Here is a 16,714-nt window from a genome sequence, read left to right on the forward strand (position 1 = left end):
AGAACTACATCATTAGAAAATTAGATAATTGAAGCTAAGAAAGCATAACGGTGTTTATATTCATAAAACAAGAGTGAAAAATGACTGAGGTAATCATAAAATCAGATTCAGAGAGAGGTAGTTTACACCCAAGCACTTTGTCAAATTCCATTTTATTCACTCAAAAGCAGTAGCCAACATTTTAAATGATGCTGAAATTTATTTTTATTGGGAAGACTAAAAACTTAAGGCTTCAAAATATTTTATGAGATTTTCCTTTTAAGGGCACTAGGCTGAAGTCAGGATATGGAAGTTCAGCTGCCACTACTTGGCTGAATGGACAGACATTACTTAACTCCTCTGGGCACATTCTCTCATCTAGGAAATACACTCATTGAACTGGGTGATGCCTTGGGTCTTTTCTAGTGTTTTGATCATTCTGATTCTAATGATCTGTTTAAACATTATAGATTTCAACTCATTAAGAAAACTGACAAATTGAGCCTACTCTGAAATACAGGAATAATGAACTAGTCGATGCAGTTGGCCTCTTCTTGTCACTGCTGTGTATTACTGAACATTGAATGTTTTATTCTTCTTCCTGTACCCCTCTCCCTACTCCCTCCCAGCCCTTTCATTATCTAACAGAGAAGCAATCACTAGCCCTTTGAATTGCTCTCATTTTAGGGGATAAATTGCTGTGAATCTAGGAGCTTTGAAAAAGTTAACTCTTGGCACTTAGAATTTTAATACAGTATTTTATTCTACTATTTATTGAAAAGAAATTGTCACAGACCATCACATGTAATAATTTAAAATTTCTCTGAAATACATTTCTGAATTCCCCACATTGAACAGTGGGTGTAGGAGAACGGACAAAGGTAAATAGAGTGAAACTAGTCAACTGTCCAGGACTTGCTACTCGGGCAAGTTTTGTTGTCCTCTATTGCCTCAAAGTAAGCAATAATTCTCAAGAATTTCCTAAATATAAATAAATAAATTATTGCCTTTGTAAAGAGAAATTATTACCACAATAAAACTGTTTTTCTGCATTTTACGTGGGATATAATACATATTTTTTTTGTTGTATTTGCCATTCATGAGGGACTTCAAATGGAACCACAAAAAATAACAAAGAGCTCAATACATCAGTTCTCTTTGGAATATACTTTATAACAGCAGAAAAACGTCATTCCTAATCTTCTAGTTAACAGCTGAAACAGAGACCTAAAATTTCATTGTCATATTTAAATCCCTTTAGTTTAAGTTATGTTCCCTCTTGACTAAATGGCCCTCTTGAAAACAGGTGTTTGAGGGAGAAGTAGCAGGAGACACCTGAGAAAGGTTAGGAGCTGGCCAAGCCAAAGAGGCTACAGAATGGGAATCGTAAGGGTGATTAAGTGAAGGCAACTTGAGTCTCTTACACAACTTGGTCTAGAATTCACCTTACATTTCAGGAAAATGGCACACAACTTACAATTCTATGGAGAGTTTCAGATTATTTTAAGTCTTTAGCAAACTTTTAGGCAAGCAACATTTCCTATCGCAATATTGGTAGTAAAATACAAATAAACAGGCAACATAAGACAGAGATTGTTTTCAGATGGTGCACACTCACAACATAACTGTACTTACATTGATCTACAATAAAAATAACAACACTTACTGAGCCAGACATTGTTCTAAGTGCTTTATGTTTATCAACTCACTTTAATTTTTAGGAAACTAAGCTACAGAGAAGTTAAATCATAGGTAATAGGAGACAGAACAAGACGTTGTGTTCTCTCGGATCTACTTTCAACATTTCTCTTCTGTGGTCTGCATTCCTTTTGGGTTGACTTCTATGAATTTCATCCACCAAGACCCAAGTGGTCTGCTTCTCTGTCTTCTGATTACGTTTGGCCAATGGGAGCCAAGAGAAGGAGACTGGAAGGCATGAAGACAGGTGACTGGACAATATGTGATATTGGCTGCAATCATCCACCTGAGGTTCCAATTTTGCCAGAAAGCTTCTCTCCTGATGCTCTTACTGGATTCTGGATTCTTGTAAAAGCTCCCTCTATTTGCCCCCTCAGGTTTAGAGGAGCTAATGTTTTCCAGTTGTGGGTAGATCCTGGGTGATTCACCATGTCCTGTTGCTTCCCTACATACTGCCCACAGTCAAATAGTCATCATCAAACTCTCTTCAATTATCCCTTTGAATGTAGCACCTATTTCTTTGATAGGATGACTAAGAAATAAGATAAATCCTTTACGATTTATCAACTAATGGCTAAATACACAAGAACAAAAAAAAGTGCTGCTACTTCTTTTCATCTTCCCAAGCATCTGGGTATCTAATAATAAAATTGGTAAAGCTCTACTTTCAGGAACAAAGAATAGTTCTGGAAGAAAAGGTGTTTATAATTCTCTGAATTTGAAGGAGGACATTCAAAAGATGGTAATCCTGGAAAAGCTAGCAGCAGCAGGCCCCAGATCTGGATGCCTAACCTCTGGCTCGCCTGTCATTTCAATCTGTCTCAGTAGTTTACATCTAGATGCTGTCTAATTTAATGCATCCAGACCCGTTTATATTTCAAATAAGAAAAAAAATTCCAAAGTAAACATAGCCTGTAGTTGGGGAGATTTTAATTGTTAAAGGCAGCAAACATACTGAGAGCCCGTTTTACTTTTGAAAAATGTTAAATAAAGAGAGATGTCACTTAATTTCAATCTACCCAGTTAGCAATAAAGTTCTCTTTAGATGCTTCTTAAAATGTGAAAGCTGTTTACAAAATTACTGGTGTCCTACAAAATCAATGCTATGTTTTATCTATTCAGTTCCCACTAAGTTTGTGATGGCACGATTCTATTTTCCTCAGCCACATATTTTAGCTACCAAATCAATCATTTGTGAAATTTACTTGCTATTCATTCTTCATTTGATAAGAGTCGCTGCCCATTTGACGTTTTTTTTTTTCAATTGACAAAAATACACCTCAGTTTAGTTTGCTAGTTTTTCAGGAGGCTAAGAATAATCATCCAAAAGTTTACTGGCAATCCAGACACTGTAAGCAGCCGCCTCTCCAGACACTGAATACCTCTCACCACTACATTTGCAAATAACTATCACTTTGCAAAAATAAGTTTTTATTTGGGTGTCATTTCTGGCACAGCTTTAAGACTATATTTTCAAAGAACAAAATTCCAGGCCTTTAAAATTCTGCTGGCATCCACCAACCTAAGCTGGACCCTCCTCTAGGTTTCCGCAGAGCCTAAGAGAGAGATGACTTCATCTTAATCATTTTCTTGCCCACAGTCATGTAAGATAACTGGAGAAATTTTTTTTCTTGTAGCATTATGGGAATCTCTTCAACTATGTGGAGAATAATGAGCTGGAAGAAGAGAAAAACAAAAGAAAACAAAAACTGCGGGGGAGTTGGCAGATTTGACTTTAATGACTATCATTGATTACCAGCTTCAACCTGCTGGACTCTCCACACAGCTGCATATGCTTCAAGCCTAATATTTTATTTTGTAACTGGAACATTTAACATCATATTAAGGACTTTAATGTGGATGTTCTAGTGCAGATAATCTATTATCAAGAAATTAAATTTGGAATTCTATCTGTCTATTAGTGTTTATATAGCTTTATAAAAATGCTTCATTTCAGTGTGCTTTAAGTATAGCTGCCATGTCCTAGTTAATCCAACACCCTCCCTGTTTTCTTTTTACCATGAACCCTTCTATCAAAACTCAGGAGAAACTAAAAACCATGAAAAATAAACACCTTATATTTATAATTTCAAGGGATATAGCCTATCCAAGCTTCAAGAAACATACCTGTAACATTTTAGAAAAAAAGCTAATGAAAAGAAACAACAGGATATTTAAACCTATTTGAAACATTCGAATTGAATTGATTCTATGAACTTTTGAAGAGCAACAATTTTTTAATTTGAATCTTTAATCAAAAGCCTAACATCTTTACCACTACAAGTTATTACCTAGTAAATTTATGTTAAATTTGCAGTAAAACTAAAAACTCCAAGGACCTAAAAATTATCACCAAAATGCACAAATATTTCAGTATCATTAAATTTTAAGGTAAAGCTAACTTTTAAAAGTAGCATAGCAATAATATCATATAAGTTAAAGATCCAACTTGTTAATATTTAAATCTATATAGTATATAGAGAGCAAAGTGATTATTTTTGAAAGGATTTTCCTCTCTTTTATATAAACCCTTTCTAGAAAATATATATGTATATATAATACAGATTTTACCTGATTATTCTTGTTCATATGCGCATGTAAGAGACCAAAAAGCATATCATAAAATATTTTCAGAATCCTATGAAAACCAACATTCCAATACACAGTACCAAATTTACAGACAGTAACATGTATAAGAAATATTATATTGCTGTGGAAAATGTAACATTATAAATGAAGGTTTCATGAAAAATGGGATGTTATCGTATATTTAAAATTCCAAATATAGAAGAAAATTAATATTCGACCCATTCAATCACATATGATTGTATACTCTTGCCAAGTAATTTTCTGTTAATTTAGTGATAAATATGTCGAAAGGTTTGAAACAGAAATATTTACTCTGAAATTAAAAACAGTGCTTGAAACTTATCAAATGATTCAATAGATATATTATTGGTTATTTGGTATCATAAAGTACTATCTAACACAACTTTCTTAAAGGGAAAACAAATTCTCTACACTTCTATAACATAAGCAGAAAACCGTTAGAGAAGAGAGCATCAGATTTAAACCAATTCTGCCTCAAGACAGGTAATGCAAATTGAGGGCTGATACCTGAATGACCTTTACCATTCTAAGTTTTACTCCATGAGAGCAATAAAATATTCCACGAGGTTTTCTCCAGTTGGATTTTGAACCTTGCCGATGACTATGATTTAGCAGTAGCGTAGAGAATGTTGCAACTAACTTTTTTTTATTGTGCTACTCCATCTTTACTTGGGGGTTTCAGTTTAATGCAGCTATTCCAAGTAATAGTCATAGGAGCATTTTCTTTACAACCTCTACAAAAAACTTATTATTGATAACTAAACCATATTAATGACTAAAATACATAATATAGAGAAATAAATAGTGACAATAAAATGTGCTTTGTTGCTTAAATATTTTAAATAGGAAATACATCATACCTACCTCAGTTTCTAATTTGTGGACTTTGGTCTCAGTTTGTATTTCGTCTTTTTTCTTTTCTTTTTCCTTTAGCCATCAGAGTCAATCACTAATACTATAACCCAGGAAATGTAATTTAACTGGCCACTCAAGAATTAATCCTTCTTATTTTATGAATTCAATCAAGGAGAAAAAAATGCTGCTCCTGATAGTCTCATCTCACATGCTAATATATTTTCCCCACAAAATTTTTTATTATAAAAAACAAAATGACAAAAATACAGAAAATTTGAGAGATAAGCCATTCACAACTATTAACTCAACAAATATGAATTAAAGAATTCCTGTGTATTTTATTTTCCAATATTGTTCCATCCTTAGCATTTATATCATTCATCGATATTGTAATCATTATAGCGATGCTTGGAAAAGAGACACGCTCTGAAATTTTAGAAATAAATTACGGAAGTAAACATAATCTAAAACTAAAATGTTTTGTTGTATTATATTGACTTTTCTCATTTGAAACAAAAATCTAAAAAGCCCTCACATCTTTGTTTTGTGTTTCCAGCTGCCATTTTTGACATAGTAAATGAAAAAAATTGCCTAGCATATCTATTTTTAAATATAGTAAATAAATAAAGTTGGGACCATTACCAGGCCAAGTACATGTAATACATTTATAAGTGGTGATTTTTTTTACATAATTCAACTATTTATTCATCCATAAGTTATTTCTCAAATGAAAAAACAGTTAATTCTTCTATTAAATATGGAATCAGTCCCCCAAATTTCCAAGAATCTAAGGGAAACTGATCCTTTTCACGATTTCATTTTTGTTTAAAATTAATTTCTTAGACTGTTTAGGTCTTATAATATATATCACAAGTTATTTTAAATTCCAACACTGTGATGAAGGGTCTATGTTTTCAAACATAGAGGGAAACCAAGGTAATGCTTAAAATATTTTTTTCAGTTTATTAGTGGAGATCAGTTTACAGGGTGTCAACATAATGGTTTCCATTGATAATTACTGTAAACAAAGATTAAAATTGTAAATACTTAGCACTGGGTTTTTAACTCAAATGTAAGTTTTAGTGGTGCCAAGCCTTGCATTTAATGCTTTTCATTTTCAAATGAACTATAAATAAAGATATTCACACAGAACTGGAAACTATACCTATTTTTACTTGCATTCTTCCTTCCATTCATTGTGGACTTTCAACAATAAAGCACCTTAATTCTAAAGGAATTGCTGCTCTTGGCTTTCGAGAGTAATCATTTGAGAATCCTTACGGAGGTCAATCGTACTTAGAATATTTTTTATGTAAGGCCACTATTTAAAAATGTTCACGCCTAAAAGTAATCTATCACTCCAAGAAAAAGACTGAAAATGTGTTTTTTCGTTCCATAGATTTGAGACATTTAATTTGTTCAATATTCTCCTATAATCGTCAAGATCCAATAGACTCTTTTTTAAACGCTAAAGCAAATGCTGAAAAGCCATAGTCCAGTAACACTGAGGTTAATAATAAAGTAACTTTTTCCTTTCAGAAAACATGATGATTGAAATATCTAGAAAAAATTACAACTATAATATCAGAGTTAGGGTCTATAAGACATTACTCTGTATTTAACTTCCAGCTTATTAATGTCATACTTGCTTGTCATTCTGCATAGTTAGGATATAGACAGATGTAATTAGACAACAAATACTTTATGATCTTGTAGCTATAAATAAAATATTTGCAATTTTACAAGAATCTAATATGATTCAAAACTCTGTAAAATGTACATCCCCAAATCACTTCCTTCCCTGTTTATATAATTTTTATTTTTTAGGAAATATGTACTTATATTCATTCAATTAATTTGAATAGAAAATATTTACATATTTATACTGTATATTACCTGCATAAAAATTAAAATTTGATTAATCTATTTTGGTTATTTTAACTGAAAGTGGGCAGTTTATGTCTATTACTACATTGCTTGGAGAAAATCAAATGTAATTGAAGCCAAGTAATTCACACTTTTTATAGAAATTTTTCAGAATCACCTGCTTTGTATAGATTAAGTACAGTTGTAAAGTTTTGATTTTTTAAGAGTTCCTTTGAAGGCATGGCAGATGTTGGCTTTGCTAATAATGCTGGAAAGCACAGCAGGTTCAAAGTTGCAAAAATGTTTGTCGCATATTAAAAAAGTGTGATTTTCTATTAAACTTGGTTATTTTCATTTGTCAATAAACTGTAGGAAGCCTAAAGTCCATAAATATTTGTTTCTACACCCTTAGACTTCTTGAGTTTGTTTATGTGTGTGTTCATGTGTGTTTGGAAAGGGAAATGCATGTAAAAGCAGGCTGGAAAATGTTACATATTGTAGTTCTAGTATCATTACCATGGATAAAACTTTGGGCTGTTTTTCAATATTTTCTGGTGCTTAAAATTCTATTAGAATTTCACACAGTCATACATGCATACAATCTGGGTATTAGATGCAAGGATACAGAATTTTAGTTCCGACTTTGCCCTAGATTCATGTACTGCAGTTACTTTCAATTAGAATACGTAGTAATTATAAACTGCCTAACAAAATATAAATGGCCTCTATTATGCGTGATGTGACTTTCATCTAAAACTATTTGTTTAAAGAGTTCAGAAATTAATTTAATTTTATTTTTTGCAAGTATTGAAATATTAAACTGTGCTATAAACAATGAGAGATATATGTGTTAATAATATACCAGAATTATAGTGATTTTCTCCATTGCTTTAGTTTCTGCTAGATCAAGATGCCTTTATAATACTAGGAAATGAAATAGCTGTGAATGTAAATTATGGAAGACCAAATGCAATATCATCACAGGAGAAAGATACCTTGAATTAAAATCTACCTAGAGATCTAACAAGTAATTAACTTGAGTAGTGAAATTGGCAAATTAAATTCTATTTTCAATGAGCGTACATATATTTAACTAGAAACTACTGTGATATTTCCTTTTATACAGTCAAAAGTTGTTTCAAAATATCCCATCAAAGAAAATGTTCATTCTAACTCCCCAGTGATTCTATACCTGGTGATGACTAATTGTATTTCCCACTCAAGATGCAATCTATTAATACTTTATGTAACTGATGCAAACTTTGGTGTTTGTTCATTTTTCCAGTACTTTCATTATCAGCTTCAACATGTAAAAATAAATTTATTTTATTATAAGGTTATTGCCCACCAAAAGAGGGTGGTACTATTAATATAACCAATTTTCTTAAGAAAGTTGTTATTAAAATAATTTAAGGAAGCAGTTCTTAGATCCCACTTGCTCCATTTCTCCCCAACCAGAGTAACATGTGCCTATACGAACATTCAGTTTGCCATAAGAAACTTAGCTGCGTTTGGTTCAGTTCAGGAAGCATAAGGAACAATCCATCACATGTAGGTTTCTCATTGCAGAAAGTAAAATGAACAGTAAGAGTTTCTTGTAATTGCAAAAGTGCCGCTGACCAACCTCAACTGGGAGCTGCTTCCAAAAAAGTTACATTGATATCAAATGCTGAGTCTATGAAATGATCATTGCCTTCTAAAAACGTTCTTTCTAATGAAGATGGAAACCTTGCTATGATTAACCTTTTAACTCTGTCTTGAGAGTTTCACTTATGGTTAGTAAAAACCATTAAAAATGAGCGATACTGATGGTAACTTTCTCAGATATAAACTAATTTGTGATGGAGCATTAAAAGTTCACCTCTGACCTTGGAAAGTAAATGTCAGATTTTAAGTTGGTGATAGAAGAATCCATCCCATACTATCACTAAAGAACAATTGATACCATTGCTGCAAAGGAACATGAAATATGCGGCTCAATTATTATCATTTATGTGGGATCTTACCTAAAGCATTATAAACGATAAACATTTTCTAATCCTTCACACCAATATCTGGAATTACCTTTCAGAACTGTTAAAGCAATTCCGCAAAGGAAGAAAAATATATAAATGTTATATTAAGCAAATGATCCTCTCCCAAAAGATGGGACGCACGTTGCGCTATTAGCTACAAAAGAAAACTCAATTTCTTTCATTGTAAAGTATCTTTGAACAATTTCATAATGACACAGATAGGTAAAGGCTTTGAGGAGTCGCCTGGAAAACTTTAGTTTCTCTGGATTGCTTCAATTTAGTTGGCAGCCTATGCCTTCACGCACCCGCGTTCAGTAAGGTACCCCTTTTGCGTGGCTGCCCGCGTTATCTTCCACGTAGATCAGCGCCTCCTGCGCTCACCCTCGCGTTCCAGCCTCCTCCGGCACGTAGCGAACCAGCACTACCCGGCTTGCTGTTTGTCTCCCAATACTTGATTCCGATAATACTCAATTGGAGGAGGATTTTACTTTCCACTTTTGAAACTCAAAATCTCTCTTTAAATTGACACCACACGAATACAACTATCAAGAATCGCCTCTCTTCAAGACTCTGAGTGTGTATTTATTTACAATTCTCTGACACGTTCCTTTATATCCTCTGAACTCCTAGATTATGTCTTCTTGCCCTGGAAAGGGAAATTTTTACCATTTGGAATAGGCTGCTATTTCGAGAACTCTGAAATCAGAATATTTTTTAAAAACGACAATTTATTTTTTCTCATACTCTCTGCCAAGTTCCATTGCAAGTTCCAAATATTGTGCAATAATTTGGAAATCCGGTTAACGATGGGAAAAATCGAGCCACTCGGAGTCGGGAACTTGCAAGGGAAAAGTCAAGGAGTGGCACCCGCAAGCACGCCCAGCGTACGCTACATCCCAGGGTGCACTCCTCTCCCCATCGCTCAGAGGAAAGGTCATGCTTCGCAATCGATTTCACATTCTGTCACTTGTTCTTTTTTCTTAACTGTCTGGTAAACTTGTTTGAACCTTGGAAAGTTTACCGCTGTTGGCTGCAGCGTTGCCCTCGGAGAAACACGTGCCACCAGATAACATGACCAAAGCAGCCCCGCCGAATTTGGCGGCGGGAAGCCAGAAAGGGCAAGATGTGTACCATATTCCCTGCCGCCTCACTATAGTGCGAGAATCTTCCCTGTCATCTCTCCGCCCCCTTTCGCGGAGGGTGCCCGGTGCGTCCTTACCTGAGCTATCGCTTTTCCTCTTGCCGCCACTTCTCTTCTCCGCCTCCGCGGGTGACAGCGCCTGGCGGCCGTAGTCCCCTGGCGCGCACGCGGCCCCGGTCGGGGTGCTGGAGCCCAAGCTGGAAGAGTTGGAACACAGGACCGGTGGGCTGCTTCCCAGCTCCGGGGGCCCTCCCGAGTCCGGCTGGAGACAGAGGCTGTGCCGAGCCGCACTCGGAGGGGAGGACATCTGCGGGAGGTGCCAGTTGGTTTGCAAAGCTTGGTGCTGCTGCTGCTGGTGGTGGTGGTGGTGATGATGGTGGTGGTGGTGGTGCCCCCTGTGATGCTGGCTGGCAAACATGCCCTCCTCATTGGGGTATCCCGCGATTATGCAAGACGAGGAAGAAGTGGAGAGCTCGGGGTAGGACATATGGTCAGATCTTCCATGGAGGGCGAGAGAGGATTGGGAGAACGGGTGCAAGCCTTGCGCGGTGGCGTGAGGGCTGCGCAGGCAGCCAAAGAGCGGGTGTTCCATAGCATGCAAGTCTCGGGTTCCAGGCAGAAGACTTCACGACGGTTCCAAACGCCACCACCCTCTGTCACTTTTCACTGGAAACCGTGTGACTTTTCCCCTTCCCCAAGCAATAGCCGCCCGCGTTTCTGCAGAGCTCGGATAATCCCGGTCCTGAGCCCTAGCGGCCAGTCCCTTTACATATAAACACTCGGACCTGGAGGAGCTTCCCTCCGAGCTACTCAGATGTCAAGAGTAGGAGAGGTTGAAGCCAAAAGAAGGTGGTCCCAGAGAACTGCTTTCAGGGGGAAATGGCTCTGAGAGGTTATAAATAGAGTGTAATGTGAGCTGGGGGCTGGCTTAGGAGGCCAGCGCTGACCACATGTAAACTCCCTCCAAAACTCCCGCTCAGTGTGCGCCACGCGCTCCCAGTTCCACTTCCTATCTCCGGCTGGACGCACGCAGCGCGTCCACGCCCGCCCGCCCCTGCCAGCCGCCGAGGCTGCAAGCCGCGCGCCTGGCGCCTCAACCCAGCCCCGGCGGGCGGCCGCTCTCCCCTTCCGACTCGGTCCACCGCAATGCGCCGCGATGCACGCCAGTCCCAGGCCAGCGCCCAGTGTCCAGTCCGCTCACTGCTCTCAGGAAAAGTGTCTTGTCAATGCCACTTAGGCACTGTCATCTGCAGGAAAGCTAGGGGTGCGACCAGCTCTTGAGGAGCACGAAAGGAGCTGTAGGGTTAAGGAAGAAGATCAGAGTTAGTTTGGCGCGCGCTCAGAGTTTTTCAAACTTCGCATCAACTCGTGCCCTGGACCCAGCAGCGCGCCTAGTTTTTTGCAGCTAGTGTCTGTGGGTGGGTTGTCAGGAGGCTCGGACGCCAGGTCCGAGGCTGCAGGGAAGAGCCCCGCGAGCAAGAAAGGGCCATTCTCTGTGCCGAAAGAAGAGAGAAGTGGTGGGATAGGTGGAAGGAAAGCGTGGGGCGGTGGCAGTTGCAGATATCCAGACCCTGGCATCCTCATCTGCGGTGCCAGGTGGCTACTCTCTTCCCCTTGTTGCCGCAAATGCCCTCTCTGCTTTCCGCAAACGTCCCCCCCTCTGCTTTCCTGGTCCCACTTAATTTCCTAGCCACTCGTCCGCCAAGAACTTTTCCTGGGTCAGGAATATTCCGAAGCGATTTCGTCCCGGTCACGTGAGATGTGTATATTGCACACACTTTTCCAGTCTTTTCCCTCAAGAGCCAGCCCATGTCCGCTCATTTCCCTCCAGAAATCCACCCTCTCTTCCGCTCAAAAATAAATCAGCTAATCTCAACCCTTCCCACCCTGCCCCCAGTTCACGACATGGTTCCATTTACTGAGAAATATTGCACTTCAGTATCCCCCAAAGTTCACTAAACCTGGGTACTTTAGGTCTCCCTGGTTACAATCATGCATTATAGAAAATGAGTTAGAAAACTTGCCACCAGTGAATTAGTGCGAGCGACGGCTGGGCTTTGATACCGCCACTTGCTTGAGAGGCGACACTGTCTGCTAGGGGCAGAGTCGTTTACACAAGGCAAGCAAACGACGCCTAATGAGCTGCAGAACAGTTGAGTCCTGCCTGGGACTTGCCGCATCAGGAGAATATTGACGCTCACCTATCCCGCCCTGGACCCCAAATGTGCCACCAGCAGCGTCGCCCCGTTATTTTCGTTGTCTCAGGTGTCCAGAGGATGGCGACTAAGTCTTTGAAGTTGTTAATGGGATTAATGGGGACAGCAAACTGCGCCAGCCATCTGGCTTGAATTAGGAAAAAGTATTGATTAATCTTTGAGAAGTGTCCCCAAGGCAGGACGTTTTCCCTCGCCCGGTCCCTCAGGCTTCAGCCTGACTATCTCCCTTTTCTTTTAAGTTATACCGCAGAATAGTGGCTTCGCAATAAACCTTTACATCCGTGTGAAATTTCGAATTGTTTTCCATTGCTTAGAGGTGGGATGAGGTGGGGGTGATCAGGAATTTTGAGATTTGTAAGCGCTGCTTTCTTTAACGGAAATTGAGCCCTATTTTGAGGGAAATTAGTTTTGCAGACTTCGTTAAAAAAAAAAAAAAAAAAAAACCTAAAACTTTTGTTCACCAGCTGCTCAGCTTTTCAGTCTGGGTCTGAGCTGGGACCTGCTGCAAGCATTTGACGGTAAGACTTTCTTTGCCGATATGTTTTGGGAATCTAATCTTGTTTTAGACTTTGAAAGAGGGTGTTCTTCAGGTTGCACGTTTCTAAGGGTTTTAAGCACTAGCAGGATGGCGTCCAGGGCTTAGATCTTAAGAATGTTTCTTCCTGTCACTCCCCATGCCCTTGGTTCTTTAAGGATAAAAAAGGAGGGGGTATATTCTTCTAATATTTTTTGAATTTTCATTGTGTTTATGGTTTCAATATGTGCTCTGATATTAAAAGTTGAAGTACAAAGAGCCACACTAAACTTCCCAAACTTGGGTAGCTCCTCCATGGATTCTGGGTGGAAGCAGTAAAGGCTTTATCCAAAGAGAAATTTAGGCACCCACCTCCATAAACTGCAACCAGAAATATTTACATAATATAATGCTGTCTATTAAAAGTATTGTGGAAAATGTCAGACAAGACTAACTAAAGATACACTTGATCTGTGCACATCAATAAAAAATATCCATAAAGGTCCTTTTGGTTTGCATTACAGTGATTTGGAGGGGGCGAGGCAATTGAGAAATGAAAGGCTTTGAATTTAACCAGTGTGTTGCAGGTAACTAGCAACTAGCAAACACAAACTTTTCATCTCCAGGAGCTACCCCTTCTCCTTGAACCTGCTCGGTGACTGTGCTGGCTTTTTTCTCATTCACTGTGTCAGATGTTAACAACATGTCCAGAAATTTCTCTACAACCTGCCTCAGCCAGTCAGCCTCTGGAACGGTGAGGCTAGAAGTCTAGGAAAGAAAAATTTGAGAAGGTTAGAATGCGAAGGAGTCTCTTTGAAAGGCACTTAATTAAAACAAAGCTAGCAGGAAAGGTCTTTTTAATTGAAGACCCAAAACATATAATATCAGTAAAAATTATAAAGTCCAGATTTCTAACAGAAAGCATAATGTAAGGAAAATGTTATTTGGTAGAGAAAAAAGCATGATTCAAAGAAGAAAGGAGTAAAAAGGAGGACTTGATGCATTTGAGAATGAAATATGACTTCTATTTTCTCCGAAATTCCAAATATATATTAGTTACTCCATAAAGTTTTTTTTCAAAATTTTCATTTTTTAGAATATTTGGAGTAAGATAAAATATTGGCTTTTATTTTCTAGGCCATAGAGAATTTTTTCAAAATGTATTACAACAGGAAAAATTCCTAGCATTCCCTATAATAGCTATTTCAGTGTCCACATCTAAAATATCCAATGTTGAAAGATGCCTTTTTACCTCTAATGGCTAATTAGGTCATGAACAATGGTAAAAATTACAAAACTTATTATAGAGTTTCTAGAGATTCCTTGTAAACTATACATTGTATAGTATTTATTCTATATTTACAATAATTTTGAATTTTCCTGAGAAATGTTCTATTAATACCAATATTTCATGCTACAAGCAGCACATTATAACAAGAGATTGAGTATATGAAAAATGTAAGCTGCTCATCTTTTGTAGGAAACATAACCAAAATTATGTGAAACATGTGCTAGGCTCTTTAAATTTGATAAATATGCATATCTATTATCCCTTCCGCTTAATGAAATGATATTCAATAGTAAAGGCAGAGATATTTTTTAAGACTATTTTAAGAGGAATAGCACTTAAATTAAGGAATCTGAAAAGTTTGTTTAAATTTTGTTTTAAGAATCATGATGATTCTTTTAAGAGCTGTCATTCTTCTGTATGTTTGTGACATGAGGTATGATGGGAATAAAATATTTAAAATTAAATATTATCTTTAGCTACAGATATTATGAAGCTTTACTTTGCATTTTAACTGCTAGATATATTTGCCTTAGTAACATAGAGTCATGATATATGAATTTAAGTATGGAAAATTAAATTGAGACTGCAATTTGTCTCTGAAAGTTTTGTTGAGGATAGAAATATTATTTCTGTGATATTTCTCCAAGAATAATAGTTACGTCCTTCAGTTGGTTCTTCTGAAATAAAGAATTTTGAAAATATATTAAAATATGCTAAATACCCAAAGGTAATTTATGTGATTTATGATACACTCCATTTTTAAAAGCTAAGGAATATGCCTTTCTCCAGGAACTATGTATTATAGAATTTGAAGAACAATTTTGCTTTGGCTAACGCTTGTTATTTAGTAATTCTATATACTTTTACTGATTTTTAAAATAAATTACTATGTTTACATAACACTGATTAGTGCTTTCACAATATATTTCTACATATAGTAGAAAAAAATGAATACTTATACTTACTTTTGAAAAGTGTAAAATAATATCCAACATACTTTGTTTTTCTAATTTCTATTTCTTCCTACATTTGTGATTTCTTTCATAAATTAGTGCTTTTCTTCGATACAACTGAAGTACCATATATTAAACAATACTTAGGAAACTAGCACGAAATATAGATTATGACTGATAAAATTAAATTTATAAGATTTAATTAAAAATTCAAAATATATGCAATCTTCCATGATTCCTATTGCTTTCCACATACATTTTATGAAATTCTAATTATCTTTTTTTTGTGAGGGGGGAGTGTTGAAATTAGGAAGATATTGACTACCTCTCAAATTTTGAAAGCTTCTAACTAAATTTCCTGTTCACCTGCTTTAAATGCAGAATTATTCAACAAAGTTACCTTATAATGATGCACATAGGAAATAATTACATTCAATTTCAATATTTTCATTTGCATTCACCTTAAATGTTATTTTTATTGACATATGTATGCATTTCAAATTTTTAGATTTGAAAATTCCCTCCTTTACATATGTAACTATAAGATGGACAGGCACACTAACTCAAGACAGTTCTATAATGCAAGGCTATAAATTACGTTACATATTCTATACCATCAAACTCACAAGCATTAAATTCCTATCCACAATTTAAGAGAAATAAACCATTTATTTCTCCCATGTCATAAAAAGCAATGCTATACTTTTAAGTGGATTTAATTTAGAACAAGTTCATAAATCTTAGAGAGCTAAAATTCAATCGAAACTAAAGATGAGAATTATAGGTAAAACCTCAGTCTTCTGTTTTAAGTTTTCTAACTTGAAGAGTTTAACATGCCTAATGTAATTTTGGCACTATAGTAGGTTATTTTTATGTGTTTTTATTTTTCATGCTTCATCAATTTGTAGCACGTTTTATTCTTAAAGTGGTTCTTTCATTGTGAGCCCAGGTTTATGATTTGAATCACTAAAAACTTCTGTGTTTTAGCTGTGTTGGTATAGCTCCTCCAAAATATCTAATTGCACACTCTAATTTTATACAATTCAGACACAGCAGAGAAACACCAGCTGCCTTTGATGTCAACATTTTTTTGCATAGGAATAAAGGGAAAATATTGTATATTTGTGTATCAAACAAAACGGAAAGTTAAGGCCAAATACATGATCTCTTATAACAAAATTTTTTTAAGAGTTTAATGCCTTGATTCAGCTCAGATTTGTAAAGATTTTGAGAAGTCACATGGAATATTTTTATACAAGGCAATGGCCATACGAAAATGGATCAAAACAAGAATGAAAACGATTAAATGACAACTATCTGCTTATGTCTCAGTTGACCTAAAGAATTAGCAAGACGATAGTAAGACAGAATAGGCCAAGGGAAAACCAGAAGAAGGTGTCTAGCAGGTGAAAAGATAGAGAAATAAGATAAGCTTAAATATACGGAAAATAATTCTATATTTGATAATATAAACATATAATTCATAAGTCACATATAATTATAATAATGGTAAAAAGATCTCAGGTACATGTTTTAGTTTAACTGGAATTTTTAAAAATAAGTAATCACAAAAGTT

At 36.4% G+C, this 16,714-nt stretch overlaps 1 protein-coding gene across 1 annotated transcript in view; it reads right to left on the minus strand.

Annotated features, from left to right (window-relative positions):
• Positions 1–11,121, minus strand: part of MEOX2 (mesenchyme homeobox 2) — a 62,808-nt gene extending 51,687 nt beyond the window's left edge. Inside the window, exon 1 of the mRNA XM_046670696.1 lies at positions 10,243–11,121. Coding sequence (XP_046526652.1) covers positions 10,243–10,756 — 514 coding nt within the window. The 5' untranslated portion in view covers positions 10,757–11,121. The remainder of the gene's footprint in view (positions 1–10,242) is intronic.
• Positions 11,122–16,714: the final 5,593 nt, after the last annotated feature.

This window comes from Equus quagga, chromosome 8 (assembly GCF_021613505.1).
Source record: "Equus quagga isolate Etosha38 chromosome 8, UCLA_HA_Equagga_1.0, whole genome shotgun sequence".
Classification (NCBI taxonomy): domain Eukaryota; kingdom Metazoa; phylum Chordata; class Mammalia; order Perissodactyla; family Equidae; genus Equus; species Equus quagga.